Raw genomic sequence first — 17,037 nt, 5'->3', positions numbered from 1 at the left:
GGGTCCCCAACCCCTGGTCCATGGCTCAGCAATGTGCCATGGCATGCCAGAAACCAGGCCACACAAAGAAGTGAAGCTCCATCTGCGGGATGCAAGTAGCACACAAAACCACACCCTTTCTGGTCCGTGGAAAAATATCTCTTTACAGAACCGGTCCCTGGTGCCCAAAAGTTTGAAGACTGCTGACCTAGTTGGATGAATGAAACCTCTGCAAGAAAACAACCAAGCCCAGACAGCATCAAGGATGCCACAGTTCAAACCAGAGCTACAAATATTCTCTTCTATTGGTATTCCAGATATATTTGGAATACCCTTTATGCTGGTTGAATGGAAAAGAGGGAGACACAAGCAACAACACTTGTCCTTTTGAATATCTCCCACTAAACTACAACAGTGCTTGTACCCAAAGGATCGTGGCCACATCAAAAGCACTGCAAGCACTGATTCATTTGAGCTTAAAGCCGGTCTCTCAACAGTTCTCCTGACCTGAATTTTTAGGGAGTAGTGAACAGTTTAAAGTTCTCGCATAAATCTGAAGTTCTAAATGTTGGGAGTATACTCCTAGTGTTGGGTAGGCAACATATATCTATATACAATAACAAATCGTCATTGTTGCTTTAAATCGGTGAATGTACTTATCAGCTGTAATTAACTCTACAATAAGAGGGAGTCAGGAAAACTCACTCTCTCTCTCTCTGCTTGTCCTATGCTTGATAACTACTTGCGCGCTTGATGACTGGAACGTGAACTGCGACTGTAAGCAATTGTTTGTTCTTTGAATTGTGTTTGGACATATATCTACTATCACTGCTTGTGAAGCAATTATTAGTAGTAAAGCTACTTGTTCAGCAGTGTCTGAAACTCTATTCGTGTGTTTTTTCTACTAGCAACGTTCTCTCTAGCCGTACATTCCGCTGCGCTATTGTCTGTCTCCCAACGGAGATACCCCTAACACTGGTTATGGGCCCAGAATAGCCAGTGTACCCAGTGTATCCAGAGTGCCAGCTGCAGCGTTAAGAGAGTGGAGTTGCTACAAATGTTATAGTTTTGCAAATATCTGGTTAGTCAGATATACCTGGGACAATGGCACAAGGCCAAACTCCAAATTTATCGTTGGTCACCCAGCTGGATGGCACAAACTATGTATCTTGGTCCGCAAAATGTAGTTTGCTATTGCCTAGTGAAGGACTATGGGATGTAGTACAGACCCCACTGGATATCACTGTCTGGGATGCAAACGATGATGATGATGCAAAGAAGATTGCAGAGTTCCAGAGGAGGAATGAACGGGCATTATGCATTATCGGTCTCACACTGGCTGACCAACAACTGAGTCATATCCGAGGTGAAAATTCTGCTGCTAAATGTTGGGACAATTTAAAGAAACTATATGTTCGAGATTCTGTGGGTACCCATATTAATATTACAAGAAAACTCTTTAGAACACGACTCACCAAGGGTGGTAACATGTTAGCACATCTGAACTACATGAAACAGATGTTTCAAGAGCTACATGAAAAAGAGTTAATTTTTTGGGAGCAGCACCAAGTTTATATTATTCTCTCATCACTTGATGAAAGCTACGACAATTTTGTAACATCTTTTGAAGTTTTATCTCAACAGGGCATTACATTGAGCTCCACTACCTCAAGACTGCTGGAAGAGTCTAGAAGAAGAGAAGATAGAAAATAGTTAAGAGAGAGGACTGCAGAGAGCAGTGATTTACCTAGTTATGTATATACTGTAAAATGTTGTTATAATTGTGGTAAGAAGGGTCACCTTGCCAGGTTTTGCAAAAAGCCAAAACCACAGAAACCTCTACAATCTAGAAAACATGAGATTAATGTGACTATAGCTAATAATGTATCATTTAACCACAATTTGTCGATTATCGACTGTGGGGCATCGATATGCATTACTAAAGATAGAAAAAACTTTGTAAAGTTGGTCACAAATAAATAACACATTTCTTTAGCGAATGGGTGGAGGCTACAGGTATCGGCTGAAGGTATTGCTAAATGTCCATGTATTGCCAAAACATTGCATATGTTCTATGTACCAGAAATTAGGTTTAATTTGCTTTCAGTTAGAGTTTTGGTTAATCACGGCTACATTGTAACATTTAAAGGGGATAATTGTTTTATTGAAAAAGGGGGTGTTAAGGTTACTGCTAAACTACAAGATGGGTTATATGTAATGTCTGATTCCTATGTTGTTAATTCTGTTTGTTCGAATGTTAAACCCCACAATGAGTGTATTCACTTAATGCATAGGCGAATGGGACATATCAGTTTCAAAATGTTGCAAGAAACAGTGAAGTTAGTTGATGGAGTGAAGATGAAACCATGTAGCCAGTATATAAATTGTAATGTTTGTAATGAACAGAAGAGTAGAGCTACTCGGGCTAATAGGTTAAACGGGTTTAAGACCAAGAAATCACTAGAAGTGGTATTTGCAGACTTAATAGGGCCAATGAAACCTAGTTTGAGGGGGGGGGGGTGCCTGTTATGTACTAAGCATTTTAGACCACTATTCCGGATATGGTTTTTGTTTTTTGTTAAATAACAAAACAGAAACATTTCAAAGGTTCACTAACTGGGTTAAATTTGTAGAGAGGAAAACAACTCATAAGATTATCACCATAGTGACTGATAATGGTACAGAATTCATAAACTCCAATTTTACAACTACGTTGCAAAAGGCTGGTATACAACATAAACATTCTGCACTTTATCACCCACAGCATAATGCATTTATGGAAAGAAGAGGGCAATCTATGGTTAGAACGATGCTGGCTGATGCTGGTTTGCCTGAATCATTGTGAGCCGAGATGTGTGGAAATCATATTTTAAACAACGTAATTAACACCACAACTGGTGAAATACCGTTTACTAGATGGTATGGCAAGAAATCAAACCTCAGTTTCATACACATATTTGGAACTCCAGCATGGGTTCATATTCCCTCGCAATTAAGACATAAAGGACAAGAAAGAGCTGAACAGCTAATTTTTATAGGCTATAATTCTAACCACCGGTCATACAGATTTTGGCAAAAAGGATCAACAAAGGTTGTTCGTAGTGCAAATGCCAAATTTATGGAACATATAGGGTGGAAAAGGTTAGATCCAAATAATGAAGTGATTATAGAAACCAAGCCAAGCACTAATGAAGATGATGAGAAACCAGCATTGAATAATAAAAATCAGTTGTCTACTGAAGAGGGAGTAGTAGAGCAGGAACAAGTAAAAATAGAAAGTCCGGTAATAAGTCCTGAGTTACCAAGGCGTTCTATACAAGTAGTTAAGCCACCTGATAGGTATCAGGCAACTATGGCTTATCAGATTAACAAAGTTCCTGCAACATACCATGAATTGACCACATTTCCTTTAGAAGATCAAAAGGAATGGAAAACTAAAGAATTTAAGTCATTGCAGAATATGAAAGTATATGAAAACACTGATTTACCTCCAGGTAAGAGAACAATCGGTAGTAAGTGAATATATAAAATAAAAACTGGAGTAGACAGAGCCATAACATATAAGGCTAGGCTAGTGGCTCCGGGTTTTGACCAAACAGCCACAGATTACAATGAAGTGTTCGCACCTAGTCTAAAATCCACTACACTTAGAACCGCTTTAGTTTGGGCTGCAAAAAATAAGTATTTGATTAAACACTTAGATGTAGAAACAGCTTATCTACATGCACCATTACAACACACAGTCTATATGAAAAAACCAGCTGGAATCAGAGACAATGACACATCTGAATGTTGGCTTCTGAAGAAGAGTCTTTATGGCTTAAAACAGTCTGGTTATGAGTGGAACCAGTGTGTAGTCAACACTTTAACTAGCATCGGATTTAAAGCTGGTTTAGCTGATCCATGTCTGTTTAGGATGTAAAGGGATGGAGAAGTTTCATTACTTCTTTTATTTACCGATGATATAGCATTATTAACTAAGACAGAACAAGAGGCTATTCATATAATTGAACAGTTAAAGAAACATTTCACTGTAAAAGATCTAGGTGAAATACGTCAGTATTTAGGATTAAGGATTGATAAAACCAGGGGAGGGTTTAAAATATCAGACGGATAAAATAAACAATTTATTGAAACAGTTCAAGATGGAACTATGTAAACCCTCAAAGACTCCTATGAGTCAGGATTTCAACAATAGCAATGAACAGAGTGCTATGTTTGATAAGGGGTTGTACCAATCACTAATCGGAAGTCTGTCATATTTAAGCAATTGGTCAAGGCCTGATATTGCATACAGCACAAACCAATTAGTTAGGTATAATTCAGACCCAACTGAGAGGCATTGGCAGGCTGTAAAAAGGATTTTAAGGTATTTGAAGCAAACGATGCACTATGCGCTATACCTTGAGCCTAATGAGGAGCTAAAGCTGACCGCATATGCTGATGCAAGTTTTGCAACAGATATAGACACAAGAAAATCAACGTCTGGAATAGCTGTATTCTTGGGTAAGGCATTGGTTGGATGGAGATCCATTAAGCCGAAACATCTGACTCTGTCTACTATGGAAGCAGAATTTTCATGTCTATCACTACTATGTACTGATATAATACGTTACAAACAGTTACTGATAGATCTAGGAATAGAAGTAAATGATTCTATTACCGTGTTCGAGGACAACCAGGAAGCTATTCAAATGATTACTAATTTGGCAGTTAAAACTAGAACGAAACATACAGATCTGCGTTATTTGAATGTACCGGAGAGTATTAAAAATAAGCTAGTGGAGTTAACATACTGTATGTCAGAAGATAATATAGCCAACCATTTCACAAAGGCTCAGGGTGCTATTAAACATAAAGAAAGTTGTGAACAATATGGACTGAAATTGTGAATATATATTGGCTACCCAAAGGGGAGAATGTTGGGAGTATACTCCTAGTGTTGGGTAGGCAACATATACCTATATACAATAACAAATGGTCGTTGTTGCTTTAAATGGGTGAATGTACTTATCAGCTGTAATTAACTCTACAATAAGAGGGAGTCAGGAGAGCTCACTCACTCTCTCTCTGCTTGTCCTATGCTTGATAACTACTTGCGCGCTCGATGACTGGAACGTGAACTGCGACTGTAAGCAATTGTTTGTTCTTTGAATTGTTTTTGGACATATATCTACTATCACTGCTTGTGAAGCAATTATTAGTAGTAAAGCTACTTGTTTTGACTAGCAGTGTCTGAAACTCTATTTGTGTGTTTTTTCTACTAGCAACGTTCTCTCTAGCTGTACATTCCGCTGCGTTATTGTCTGTCTCCCAACGGAGATACCCCTAACAGTGGACAATTCTGAGAATATTATCAGAAAATATCCAATAGAAAACTCTCACCTGCTGTCAAAGAAAGCTGGGTGGCAAACAGCAGAACTGGTAGGAAATTGTCCATTTTTCCAGAAATATCTTTAAAAAAGAGTGACATCATTAATATTGTAATACTTCAGCAGGTTGAGTCAAGCTAAGATGCTTTGCAATGTTTCTGTCAATAAAAGCCCATTCATCGAGGACTTAAAAAACAGCAATTGATATGTAAATAGGAAGATATATTTTTCCTTTGCCACAGAGAAATGGCTCTTTAGCTTCTTTAAAAAAAACCAACATGCCTCTCAATTGAGACCATATACAGATACATTCGCCATGTTTCCCCTGGCCTTGAAAGTTAATGGGAAGATAGGCAGATCCCAAGACATTTGGCTGCTTCCAACTCCCGTTTCACCAGAAGAAATGAGCTAGCATTTGTATCTTCCTGCCTAACATCAGTAATGACACGTCTGTCCCATGGCTAGGTTTGCAGCAATGTTGCAAATTGAGAGAGCTAATTTTATAATTCAGCAGAAACTTTGCTGGGCTGGTCTCCAAGTTTAAAGTTCTTCCATAAAACTTCACATTTCCCGCTCAAATGGATTAACAGTTGCATTTAACCTGATAACTTACCTCTTGCATGCTATTTTCATTCATTGTTTTAGTACTAGGTGGTGCTTTGTAGTCTTACTTCATGTTTTTATTTGACAATATGCTTCTACATATTTCTTTTGGAAACTGCCTTGATGCATGGATAAAGATTTCAATAAATCTATTGAAAAAAACAACTACTCTCTAGTGAAAAGAGGGTATTTGACATTACTTTGGACATCCAACCTACTTTGGATAGTCCTCAACTTACAACCACATTTGAGACTGGAACCTCTGCATTAAGCAATATGGGTAAATCAGTCGTGCCCAATTTTATGATCAGTTTTGCCATGGTTGTTCAGCAAATCACAAAATAGTCAAGTAAATCCAGCTTCCCGATTTATTTTTGTCAAAAAATTATCAGAAGTTCCCTGAGAAGGTTGCAGATGTTGATCACATGAGCCTGGAACACTACAATCATTGTAAATACATGCCAGTTGCCAAGCCCCCAAATTGCAACCATGTTATTGATGCAAGGACCTGTCACAAGTCACTTTTTCCAACATCATCGTAACTTTGAATTGCTGTTATATGAATGGTCATAAGGTGAGGCTACCTGTATGGCCAAAACAGAAAGAGGCAGGCTGGATCAGACCAAGGTCCTATCAAATACAATAGTTCTACTCATGCATGGTCCTTGGAAAGAGGCATCAGTAAGTATATACCAATCCAATTGGTAAGGTAAGAAGAAGGAAAATTAATGACAAAAAGTCTTATTTTTCCCCAAGAATAGAAGTGCATTTTTAAATTAAATCCCATGTCCTGTTAAATTAAATTCCATGTCCTATGCAAAGGCACCCCAAAGGTCACAGGACTGATCTCTTCCTCAAAGAATTGTGAAATCCAATTCTACAAGAGAAATCCCAATCTCAGGCACAGAGAAGGAAAAAACCATGGGCTTTGCTAAGATAGATAGATGATAGATAGATAGATAGATAGATAGATAGATAGATAGATAGATAGATAGATAGATAGATGATAGATAGATGATAGATAGATGATAGATAGATAGATGATAGATAGATAGATGATAGATAGATGATAGATAGATAGATAGATGATAGATAGATAGATAGATAGATAGATAGATAGATAGATAGATAGATAGATAGATAGATAGATAGATAGATAGATAGGATCTATCTATCTGAATACTGCATTCAGTTTTGGTCGCCACGATGTAAAAAAGATGTGGAGACTCTAGAAAGAGTGCAGAGAAAACCAAAAAGATGATGAGGGGACTGGAGGCTAAAACATATGAGGAATGGTTGCAGGAACTGGGTACGCCTAGTTTAATGAAAAGAAGGACTAGAGATATGATAGCAGTGTTCCAATATCTCAGAGGTTGCCACAAAGAAGAGGGAGTCAAACTATTCTCCAAGGCACCTGAGGATAGAACAAGAAGCAATGGATGGAAACTAATCAAGGAAAGAACCAGTCTAGAACTAAAGAGAAACTTCCTGACAGTTAGAACAATTAATCAGTGGAACAACTTGCCTCCAGAAGTTGTGAATGCCCCAACACTGGAAGTCTTTAAGAAGATGTTGGATAGCCATTTGTCTGAAACGATATAGGGTTTCCTGCCTAGGCAGGGGTTGGACTAGAAGACCTCCAAGGTCCCTTCCAACTCTGCTATTGTATTTGTATATCCACCTACCTACCTACCTACCTACTTACCTATCATCCATCATCTATCCTCTCTCTCTCTTTATCATCATCTATTATTTATTTATTTGTTTATATGATTTTTATCCTGCCTTTATTATAAGTAACTCAAGGGAGCAAATACGCCTAATTTTCCTTCCTCCTCCTGTTTTCCCCACAACAACCCTGTGAGGGTAGGTTGAAAGACACAGGGACTGACCCAAAGTCACCCAGTCACTTTCTGGGCCAGTGTCTTAATCACTAAACCAAATTGCTGCTGCTATTGTGCTGGAAAACATACAAAAACTGACTTTTTAATTATTATTTTTACCTCACCCAACCAAGCTGCGTTTCCAGTGTGTAGCTCGTTTCAATCAAATCCCTTCCAGTAGCTTCAGGGGGAGAGGATTTGCAAAACAAACACATTTTAAAACCTTGGGGGGGGGGAATTGGCATGGTCTGCCTCCCTCCTTCCCTCCGTTTTGTGTATCATGCAGGCTCATAATTTTTTCTGCTTCTAACCTCCTTTCTCCATGTGAGAGAGAATTGCTCTACAAATTGGCAGTGTTAGGCAGAATCATAACATTAATGAGCTAGTTATCAAGTTACTGAGCCTAACCCCCTGCTCCAAATTAAACTATTGTAGGTAGATAGCTGTCTGCTCCTGCACAATTGCAGGATTGTAGCCAGTGAAGGCAAGCCTTTGGATTGGTTCCATCATCTTATAATAAGACGTTTTTCACCCTCACTTCCTACCAGAGCTTGGCTGCCTGTACTTCAAATCCCTTGTTCTATATCCTGCCCTCTGGGATGACAGAAAGCAGAACTGAGAACACCCGTCGTTTGTGTGATGTTTCAGACCATAGGGTCAACATATATTTCTAATGACTCAAGGAGCTGGTCACGGTTAGAGGGAAGAACAGGATGGAACAGGATCGAGGCATAAATGGGAATTCCACTTTACCTTTTCCTTTATTGTGAGAACAAAAGAACACTCAAAGCCAACAGAGGTGAAATGCAGAATGGAAACAGTGGCAGGAACCTAACAATCGCATCTACACACAGCTTCCCAGAAGAGACTTGGAAAGAGACAAGGGACGCCGAGGGAGGGGAGAAGCCAAGCTGGCCAGCATCCTTTGGCTGTAATTGAGATGCCTACCTCTTTTTTGCACCCGCTTTCCTTGGCTTAGATGTCATTAGAGAACGGGGTCTGACACGATAGCCACTTAGTCTTAGTCTTACTTAGTCTTGTCCTGTGCATAGTATTCCTAAAGCAAAACCAGATGTTTTCCATTGAATGTTTTCCTTCTCCAGAGAATCCCTGCGTTCTGGTTTTGATAAATGTTAGGGCTGTCTGGGCCCCCAAATCTGTAATATTTTTCGAAGCATATGGAGATGAAGTCAGTTGATTATCGGTTGCTCTTTCAGCTTCTACTGACTCGTTGGCACGTGGATTGGCGCATGGGTTCCAGTGGTGACTATAGCAAACTGCAGTCATGTCCTCCCCCCTGCCCATTCCTGTGAACCCCCATGACTGTTTTACCTACCCCCAAACCCTTGGAGACACCTATATCTTTTATATCTGAACTAGAAACTTGCTTTTGAAGATTGTGCTAATAAGTTACCTGAAATATGACCCTCCTCTGCATATGCACAGAGATTTAAATATATATTTCTCTTTAAATTATACCAAACAGCAAAGCCAGAGGGAAATGAAATGCCATTCCCTTAGAGGATTTCAAAATCTCTGCTCTTTTGCCATTATTTGTCACATTCTTCTGAGGATGTTTTTAAAACATTGACTAAAATTTAGCGGCTGGGAATTCTGTCAAATTCAACCTCCAACACATATGGGGAGTGACAGGCTTGGGAAGCCTTTCATGACTCTAATATTCCCTGTTACCTGTTACAATCCACCCAATACCTGGAGTTCTCTGGATGTAACATAGGTGATTGAAAATAATTATACAAAATAAAAATTATGGAAGCAATATACGTAAACCTAATTTTTATTATGTTCTTTCTCTCCCTCCCTCCCTCCCTCCCTCCCTCTCTTCCCCTCTCTCATCCATTTCTCTGTCTCAATGTAATAACAAACCCTTAAAATAAAATGAAAAAAATAATAACCAAAACACACCTGAAAGAAGACAAGACTTAGCCTGGTTCAAAAGAAACACGAGATAAATATTAGGCATGCTTCCCTTTCTCCGTGGGGCCCCTGAACAGAGGTTTTCCTTAACCAGGATGGATTAAGCCTCATAGAAAACCTGGATTTGCACATGGAAAGATTGTGCTGAGAGAGCTGCCTGCAAACACAGCAAGGAGGCGGCTTTGGTTGGGAACCACATGCAGTTGAGCCCACGGCTAAAAATGCCTCCTGGTGGATGGAAGCCACAAAGACATTGCCTATGCCATGGATGTCACTGTGCCATCAGGTAGCTAGTAAGAGTTTTTTCCATCATGCACTCGACCTCTTCTGAATTCTCTTCGTTTTGAGTGCAAAAGATTTAACACATTAGAGAAACTTGTTCTAGTGCTCTCAAGAGATACCACTGTTGTTTATCAGGATTCTACTCACCTCCGGAGCGTGTCAGATGATTTCCCTTGCCTTCTCTCAAGCAGACTTCCCTCTGCACTGGCTTGAGCTAAATGTCTCAATACCACAAGAAAGCAAAGATTCTGCTTCCTTTGCAGTCAGCTGGTTGTTTAAAAAAAAAAAGCAGCAGCAGAATCAATGGGTTTTTTCTTCTTCTAGGAAGCAGAATTGAATTTGCTTTCATTTTCAACAATAATCACTATTCCCATTTGTTTGGCCCATCAGTGGGAGTTTCCTGGCTTGCATCTTATATTAGAAATGTTGATGGCATTTCCCCCCCTGCAATGTGATTTCATCTCATCGATGGTCTATGAGTAAGACAGTCTTAGGTCTTCCAGAGGTGAATCAGAGTTAAAGTGTTTCTCCTTTTTTCACAGCAACAGCCTTTTGTGATGTTTATGGGGAGGGGGTGATAGAAGCCCAGTCAAGTGCACCCATGATCTACCTGGTGCCTGTTGGGCACTTGAAGCTGTCCAGTCAAATGTTTACACTACACTACACACACACACACACACACACACAATCATTGGACAATGCCTGTAAGAAATGTGCCAAATCCTAAAATTGAGAAATGGGGTTATAGTAGAATAGATGGAAGGACAAATCCGTTCTATTGCCTCACACACAAAAACACAGAGGAATCTGGAAACTGGCACTTGTTGCCTCTATTTTTAAAAAAATGAGAAAATAATAGAGAATTGCAAAGTAGTAGTGTGTTTGTTTCCAATAGTTTTTTTTTTCTTTTTAACTTTTTTTGAATTAGAATGGGGTGTGAAGGACAGAGAAGGAGAAGGACATAGAAGGAATCTAAAGACGAACCTATCTTGATTGGCAGGTGTCTTTCTCACTGGCTGGTAGCCTGCAAAAAGGGAGGGCGGCATAGCTTGAAGAATTAACCAATCGCTTTGCTCACCCTGCTCTGTTCACGCAAAATTAGGACAGATGTGGCAAGGAATCAAAACAGAGATATAATGAAAAGCATGGGAGAGAGAGATGCTGCATAGGGAATGATGAGATAAAAGGGGAAGGAGGCCACAAGTGAGTAACAGGTGGCGAAAGAAGCTTAGAAAGGCTCCACTCTAATTAATCAGAAGATAAAAAGAGACAGTGGGGGTTAAGTACTGAGGTTCCCTGCCATTGACTTGCATTGCTGGGTCCTGATTGGCTAAGATGCGAGCAGCCTGCTGACGGGAGATTCTAGCTACCTGATTGGCTAAGTGTCTGACAGCTCCAGCATAAAAGAGCTGTCAGCTGTCATTTGTTCGCTGTTTGCCTTACATTTGAGCTGTTTGGTCACTGTTAATAAAGGTTGTGTTAGCTTCAACCTGCCTTGCCTCAGTCCCTGTCTGCCTCGTTCTCCCTACAGAACACTGGTGATGAAGGTGGGATCAGGTCTGAGGTAAAGGACAAAAAACAAAGTCACTGTTAGAGCTGCCTCAAGTCACCAGGCGACGAGATGTCGCTCCAAGCTGATTCTTTCCGCCTGTCCTTCTCAGGATGGCTACCCTACCAGCATTCACGGCATTCAGCCCAGCCACTGAAACATGGGATGCTTACCTCGAACGGTTTGAGTGCTTCCTGGAGGCAAATGACTTCACCAGTTTGTCTAGTGGCCGTAAAAGAGGCTATTTCCTCAGCGCCTGCGGCCACGAGATATTCAGCACAACCAGGGCTTTAGCAGCCCCTCAGTCAGTGCACTCAATGCCCTGGGAGACGCTTTTGGAGAAGTTAAAAAACCATTATTCTTCAACTCCCTCACATATGGCGAGACACTATGCGTTTAGAAAGAGGATCTAGAGAGAAGGGGAATCCGTGACGGACTACATGGCTTCCCTCAGGAAAGCGGCTCTACATTGTAACTTCCCTGTGCTGGACGATGCCCTGCTGGAACAGCTGGTCTGTGGTATTAGAGACCTCAGACTTCAGCGACGTTTGCATATGAAATGTCTGATAAGTCTACTGTGGAGATTCAAAAATTTCAGCCACTGGCCATCCATGCCAGCAGGGGCCACGCTGTCCACCACAATGAAGTGGATGCAGACGATTTCTCAGACGTCGAGGAAGAAATCAGCCGCCTCAACCTGACAACCTGAAAAAAACAAACTCAGAAAGACTTTTTGCCTCAGTCGGGTTGCCTCAGTTTTGGCGGGAACCATGCAAGGTCAGTTTGCAAGTTCAAAGCCGCCATCTGCCAGCGGTGTGACAGGAAGGGACATTTGGCCAAGGTGTGCAGGGCGGCCATGGCAGTTGCTGATTGGCCTCCTGAACACGCCTTGCCATGGCAGTCCACAAGACAGGCTCCTAGGCACCGCGAGGACTGTTTCACCATCGCAGGTGACCAGCAGCACTCTGAATGGGCCGTCAGCCATGCATTTCTATCAAAGCCAGCCCACAAGATCTATTTGACTATCCAAATTGAGGGAGAGCCCTGTAAAATGGAAGTGGACACTGGCTCTTCCAAATCCCTCATCTCTTGGGCCACTATCAAGTGGATAGTGCCCAGGCTTACTAAGGCTACCCTTAAGCAGTGCCCGATTCGCCTCAGAGACTATCAAGGGCAACAGATTCCTATTGTGGGTTGTGGCACATTCCAGGTCGCCCGCCACAATTTCCAGGGGCCTCTTCCCCTCATTATCGTCAACAGCCAGCTGCCCAGCCTCCTAGGGCTGGACTGGTTCTCCATGTTGGGGCTCAACATTTCCAGCATCCACTCCGTGATTCCAGACTGTTTCGCACGCTGGTCAGCGAGTTCGCAGACATTTTTGACGACCAGCTCGGTAAATATACGGGGACACCCATTTCGTTTAATTTGGACCCTCAGGTGGTACCAATCCACCTTAAGCCTAGGAGAGTGCCATTTGCCCTAGGGCCCAAAGTAGACCTTGAATTGGACAAGTTAATCGCACAAGGGATATTAGAAGCAGTGGACCACTCTCCCTGGGAGACGCCCATAGTGATCCCATCAAACAGGATGGGAGTATTAGAATCTGCTGAGATTTTAAATGCACCATCAATAAGGGGTTGCAAGCCAACCCTTACCCTGTACCAATGGTGCAGCACCTGCTCTACTCCCTGGGGTGGAGAAATGTATTTGCCAAGTTAGACTTGGCACAAGCCTACCAACAGCTCCCGGTGGACGAGGCCACTGCCATGGCCCAGACCATCGTGACCCACTAGGGAGCCTTTAAGTGCAAGAGGTTGCAGTTTGGGGTTAGCGTAGCCCCAGGCATTTTTCAGAGCCTGATGGAGCGATGGCTCCAGGGGCTGCCAGGGGTAGTATCCTATTTTGATGATGTGCTTGTATCTGCCAGGGATCAAGCCGAACTCATTGAGAAGTTAAGGGCAGTCCTGAGCTGTTTTCACCAGGCTGGGCTAAAACTTAAGCAAGGAAAATGCAGGATTGGGGTCCCCAGTGTGGAATTTTTAGGGTACCTCATGGACGCCAAAGGCATCCACCCTACCTCATCAAAGATAGAAGCCATCAAAAAAGTGCCCACGGCCTCATCTAAGATGGAGCTTCAGGCTTTTCTATGGCTACTTAATTTTTATGCCATATTTTTGCCCCATAAGGCTTCGTTGGCAGAGCCTCTGCACAGGCTCCTGGGCTCTAAGACGCCCTGGCATTGGGGTCCCAAGGAAGCTCATGCTTTTCGGATGGTTAAGGACGTTCTCACATCCCAGTCACTGCTGGTCCAATACAGTGACCGCCTCCCTTTGGTTTTGGCGTGTGATGCATCGCCCTATGGCATTGGGGCTGTTCTGAGCCACGTCCTTCCTAATGGCTCAGAAGCCCCAATTGCCTATTATTCCCGCAAACTCTCAGCTGCGGAAAGAAACTACAGCCAGCTAGACAAAGAAGCTCTAGCTGCTGTAGCAGGGGTCAAGCATTTTCACGACTACGTATATGGTCATTTCTTCCAACTGGTCACTGACCACAAACCCCTCTTGGGTCTCTTGGCGGGGGACCACCAAACCCCTCAGATTTTGTCACCTAGAATGTTCAGATGGACAGTTTTCCTGGCAGCATACAATTATCAACTTGTCTATAGGCCAGGAAAGAATTTGGGGCATGAGGATGCCCTCAGTCGCTGCCCTTTGCCAGCCCCTGTGGTGGACCCTGCTCCCGCTTCCTCAGTCCTCCTCGTAGAGGAATTAAGTTGGCAATGGGGTAGTCTACTTTAAAATGGTGCAGATAGTCCTCATTTAGTGACTACCTCATTTTCCAACTATTCACAATTATGACAATGATGAAAAAGTAACTTTGTGGCCAGTCCCCTCATTTACAACTTTGCAGGTCTGTGAAAGCAAAAGAAAGCTGAAGTAAAACTATAAATTCAATCACAATTACTTTTTGTTTAGTGACTGAATTGCCAGTCCCAATTGTGGTTGATAAAAAAGGACCACCTGTTTTTTGCAAAAATCAGGGTCTTTTGACTCCCCGCCCCCGGAAGCACTCTGCAGGCTTCAGCAGGGCTGGGGGAAGGGAAATTTTTTTGCCTTCCCCCAGCCCTGCTGAAGCCTGCAGAGTGCTCCTGGGGGCCGGGGAGGACAAACACATTTTTTTCTTACTTACCTTTTTGAAATCTTGGCACGTCTTATACACTGGTGCATCTTATAGTCCGAAAAATATGGTAGTCCTAAACAGTCACAGCGAGTGGAGAGAGGAGGTGATTCAGCTATTCAAGTTCCCTTCCCAAGAAAACACGATTGAAAAAAAGCCGGAAATGTATGGGAAGAAAGGGTAGAAAAGAGACAAGGAAAGCCCTTGGGAGAATTGGAAGGGAGAAGGGAAATGCTGTAGTAAGGACTTGTACAATATGTGGAGTAATTTGTAGGATGGAGGGGAAAAAATTCCCAGCATTCTAAAGGACAGTGAGTAATTGCTTCTCGGGAAGGAAGAAGCATGATGACATTAACTTTATTTAAAATATTTATATAGCTACCCAAACATGCTTTCATCTGAAGATACAGCACCTTATAAGGCAGTGGTTCTCAACCTGTGAGTCGGGATCCCTTTGGGGGTCGAACGACCCTTTCACAGGGGTCGCCTAAGACCATCGGAAAACATATATTTTTTAAAAAAATACGGAAAACATAATTTTATGGTTGGGGGTCACCACAACATGAGGAACTGTATTAAAGGGTCGCTGCATTAGGAAGGTTGAGACCCACTGTTATAAAGAAATAATTTCAGGTAAAGGAAGAAAGATACTAGAGATGCCTCAGTTGTAGGCCTATCAAAATTGAGGAATAACTATTATTTCCTGACAGTTAGAACAATTAAGCAGTAGAACAACTTGCCTCCAGAAGTTGTGAATGTTCCAACGCTGGAAGTTTTTAAGAAGATGTTGGATAACCATTTGTCTGAAGTGGTGTAGGGTTTCCTGCCTAGGCATGGGGTTGGACTAGAAGACCTCTAAGGTCCCTTCCAACTCTGTTATTCTATATTCTATTCTATTACACATACTGAATCCAAACTTAGTGATAGTGATCCTTTAGGACTAAGTCAAACCACCCAAAAAAGGCATTATTGACTCAGGGTTTCTATGATGGCCAGCTATGGTTGAAATCAACTACCAGTGAGACCGAGATGAAGCCTCCTCCTCATTTCTCCTGTTGCCTTTCTTCACAGGATAGCTGGTCTCGATGGTCTCTGGGAGTAGGAGGAGGAGGAGAAGGAGGAGGCCATGCCATGCCTGCTAGGAGCAGCAGATGTTTCTCATTCTCGACATCTCTTCTCCCAAGATGGTTAGTCTTGAACACAGGCAGTCCTCGTCTTACAACAATTCATTTAGTGGCTGCTCAAAGTTACAATGGCCTTGAAAAGAGTGATTTATGACCGTTTCCACACTTACAGCATCCCCGTGATCACATGATCAAAATTCGGATGCTGGGCAATTGACTCATATTTATGACTGTCGTCATGTCAGGTGATCAGCTTTTGTGGCCTTGTGACAAGCAAAGTCAAGGGGAAACCAAGACTCAATTTAACAAGTTTACAACTGCAATGATTCACTCAACAACTATGGCAAGAAAGTTCGCAAAAAGACTCACTTAACAAATGTTTCAATTAGCAACATAAATCGAGGACTACCTGTAACTGGGCTGGCTTGGAATAGTGGGAATTACAATCTCAACATATCTGGAGAAAATCTAATGGGGAATACTAGATTAACCTTTATGTGCCAGTACAGGTAGTCCTCAGTTTACAACCATTCCTTTAGTGAATGTTTGAAGTTATAACTGAAAAAAGTTACTTATGACCACTTTTCACATGACCATTGAAGCATCTCCAAGATCAAAATTCTGACACTTGGCAACTGGCATGTACGCATGACGGTTCCACCATCCCAGGATCAATTTGCAACTTTTTGACAAGCAAAATCAATGGAGAAACCAGATTAGCTTAACAATTCATTTCAGTGTTACTAATGTAACAACTGTAGTGATTCACTTAGCAATTGTGGCAAAGAAGTAGGGTAAAACCAACTTAACAACTGTCTTGCTTAGCAACCAAAATTTTAGACTCAATTATTATTAGTCTTCCAAGAAAAAACAAGAAAGTCCAATTGCTTCCTGAAAAAGCACCTTTGGGATGATTTAGGCCCGGGATAGCGAATCTGTGGCATGCAGAGACATTTGTCAGGGCATGCGAGGTGCTGCCCTGTCAGCTGGCCAGCTCGCATACATGTGCTGGCCAGCTGAGTTCACCCTTTTTTAAAGCCATTTTTCGCCCTCCCCAGGTTCTAGAGGCTTTATAGGAGCCTGGGGAGGGTGAAAAGAGCCTGCCCAGCCATTCTTCGGAGGCTTCATGA

The 17,037-nt window shown here is 42.0% G+C and overlaps 1 protein-coding gene across 2 annotated transcripts in view; it reads right to left on the bottom strand.

Moving 5' to 3' along the window:
• Positions 1 to 15,001, bottom strand: part of CD274 (CD274 molecule) — a 28,951-nt gene extending 13,950 nt beyond the window's left edge. Inside the window, exons 1-2 of one of the 2 annotated variants that reach the window (XM_081945075.1) lie at positions 14,796 to 15,001; positions 5,365 to 5,433 (exon numbers count right to left, since the gene is read on the bottom strand). In XM_081945075.1, the coding sequence (XP_081801201.1) occupies positions 5,365 to 5,419 (55 nt within the window). In that variant the 5' untranslated portion in view covers positions 5,420 to 5,433; positions 14,796 to 15,001. Of the gene's footprint in view, positions 1 to 5,364; positions 5,434 to 10,204; positions 10,392 to 14,795 lie in introns of those variants that run through there. The other variant, XM_081945074.1, reaches the window with a different exon arrangement.
• Positions 15,002 to 17,037: the final 2,036 nt, after the last annotated feature.

The sequence above is a fragment of the Natrix helvetica genome (genome assembly GCF_964273705.1).
Source record: "Natrix helvetica genome assembly, chromosome: 2".
Taxonomy (NCBI): Eukaryota; Metazoa; Chordata; class Lepidosauria; order Squamata; family Natricidae; genus Natrix; species Natrix helvetica.
Note: the sequence above shows the minus strand (reverse complement) of the source record. Positions and strands in the feature narration are given on the sequence as shown.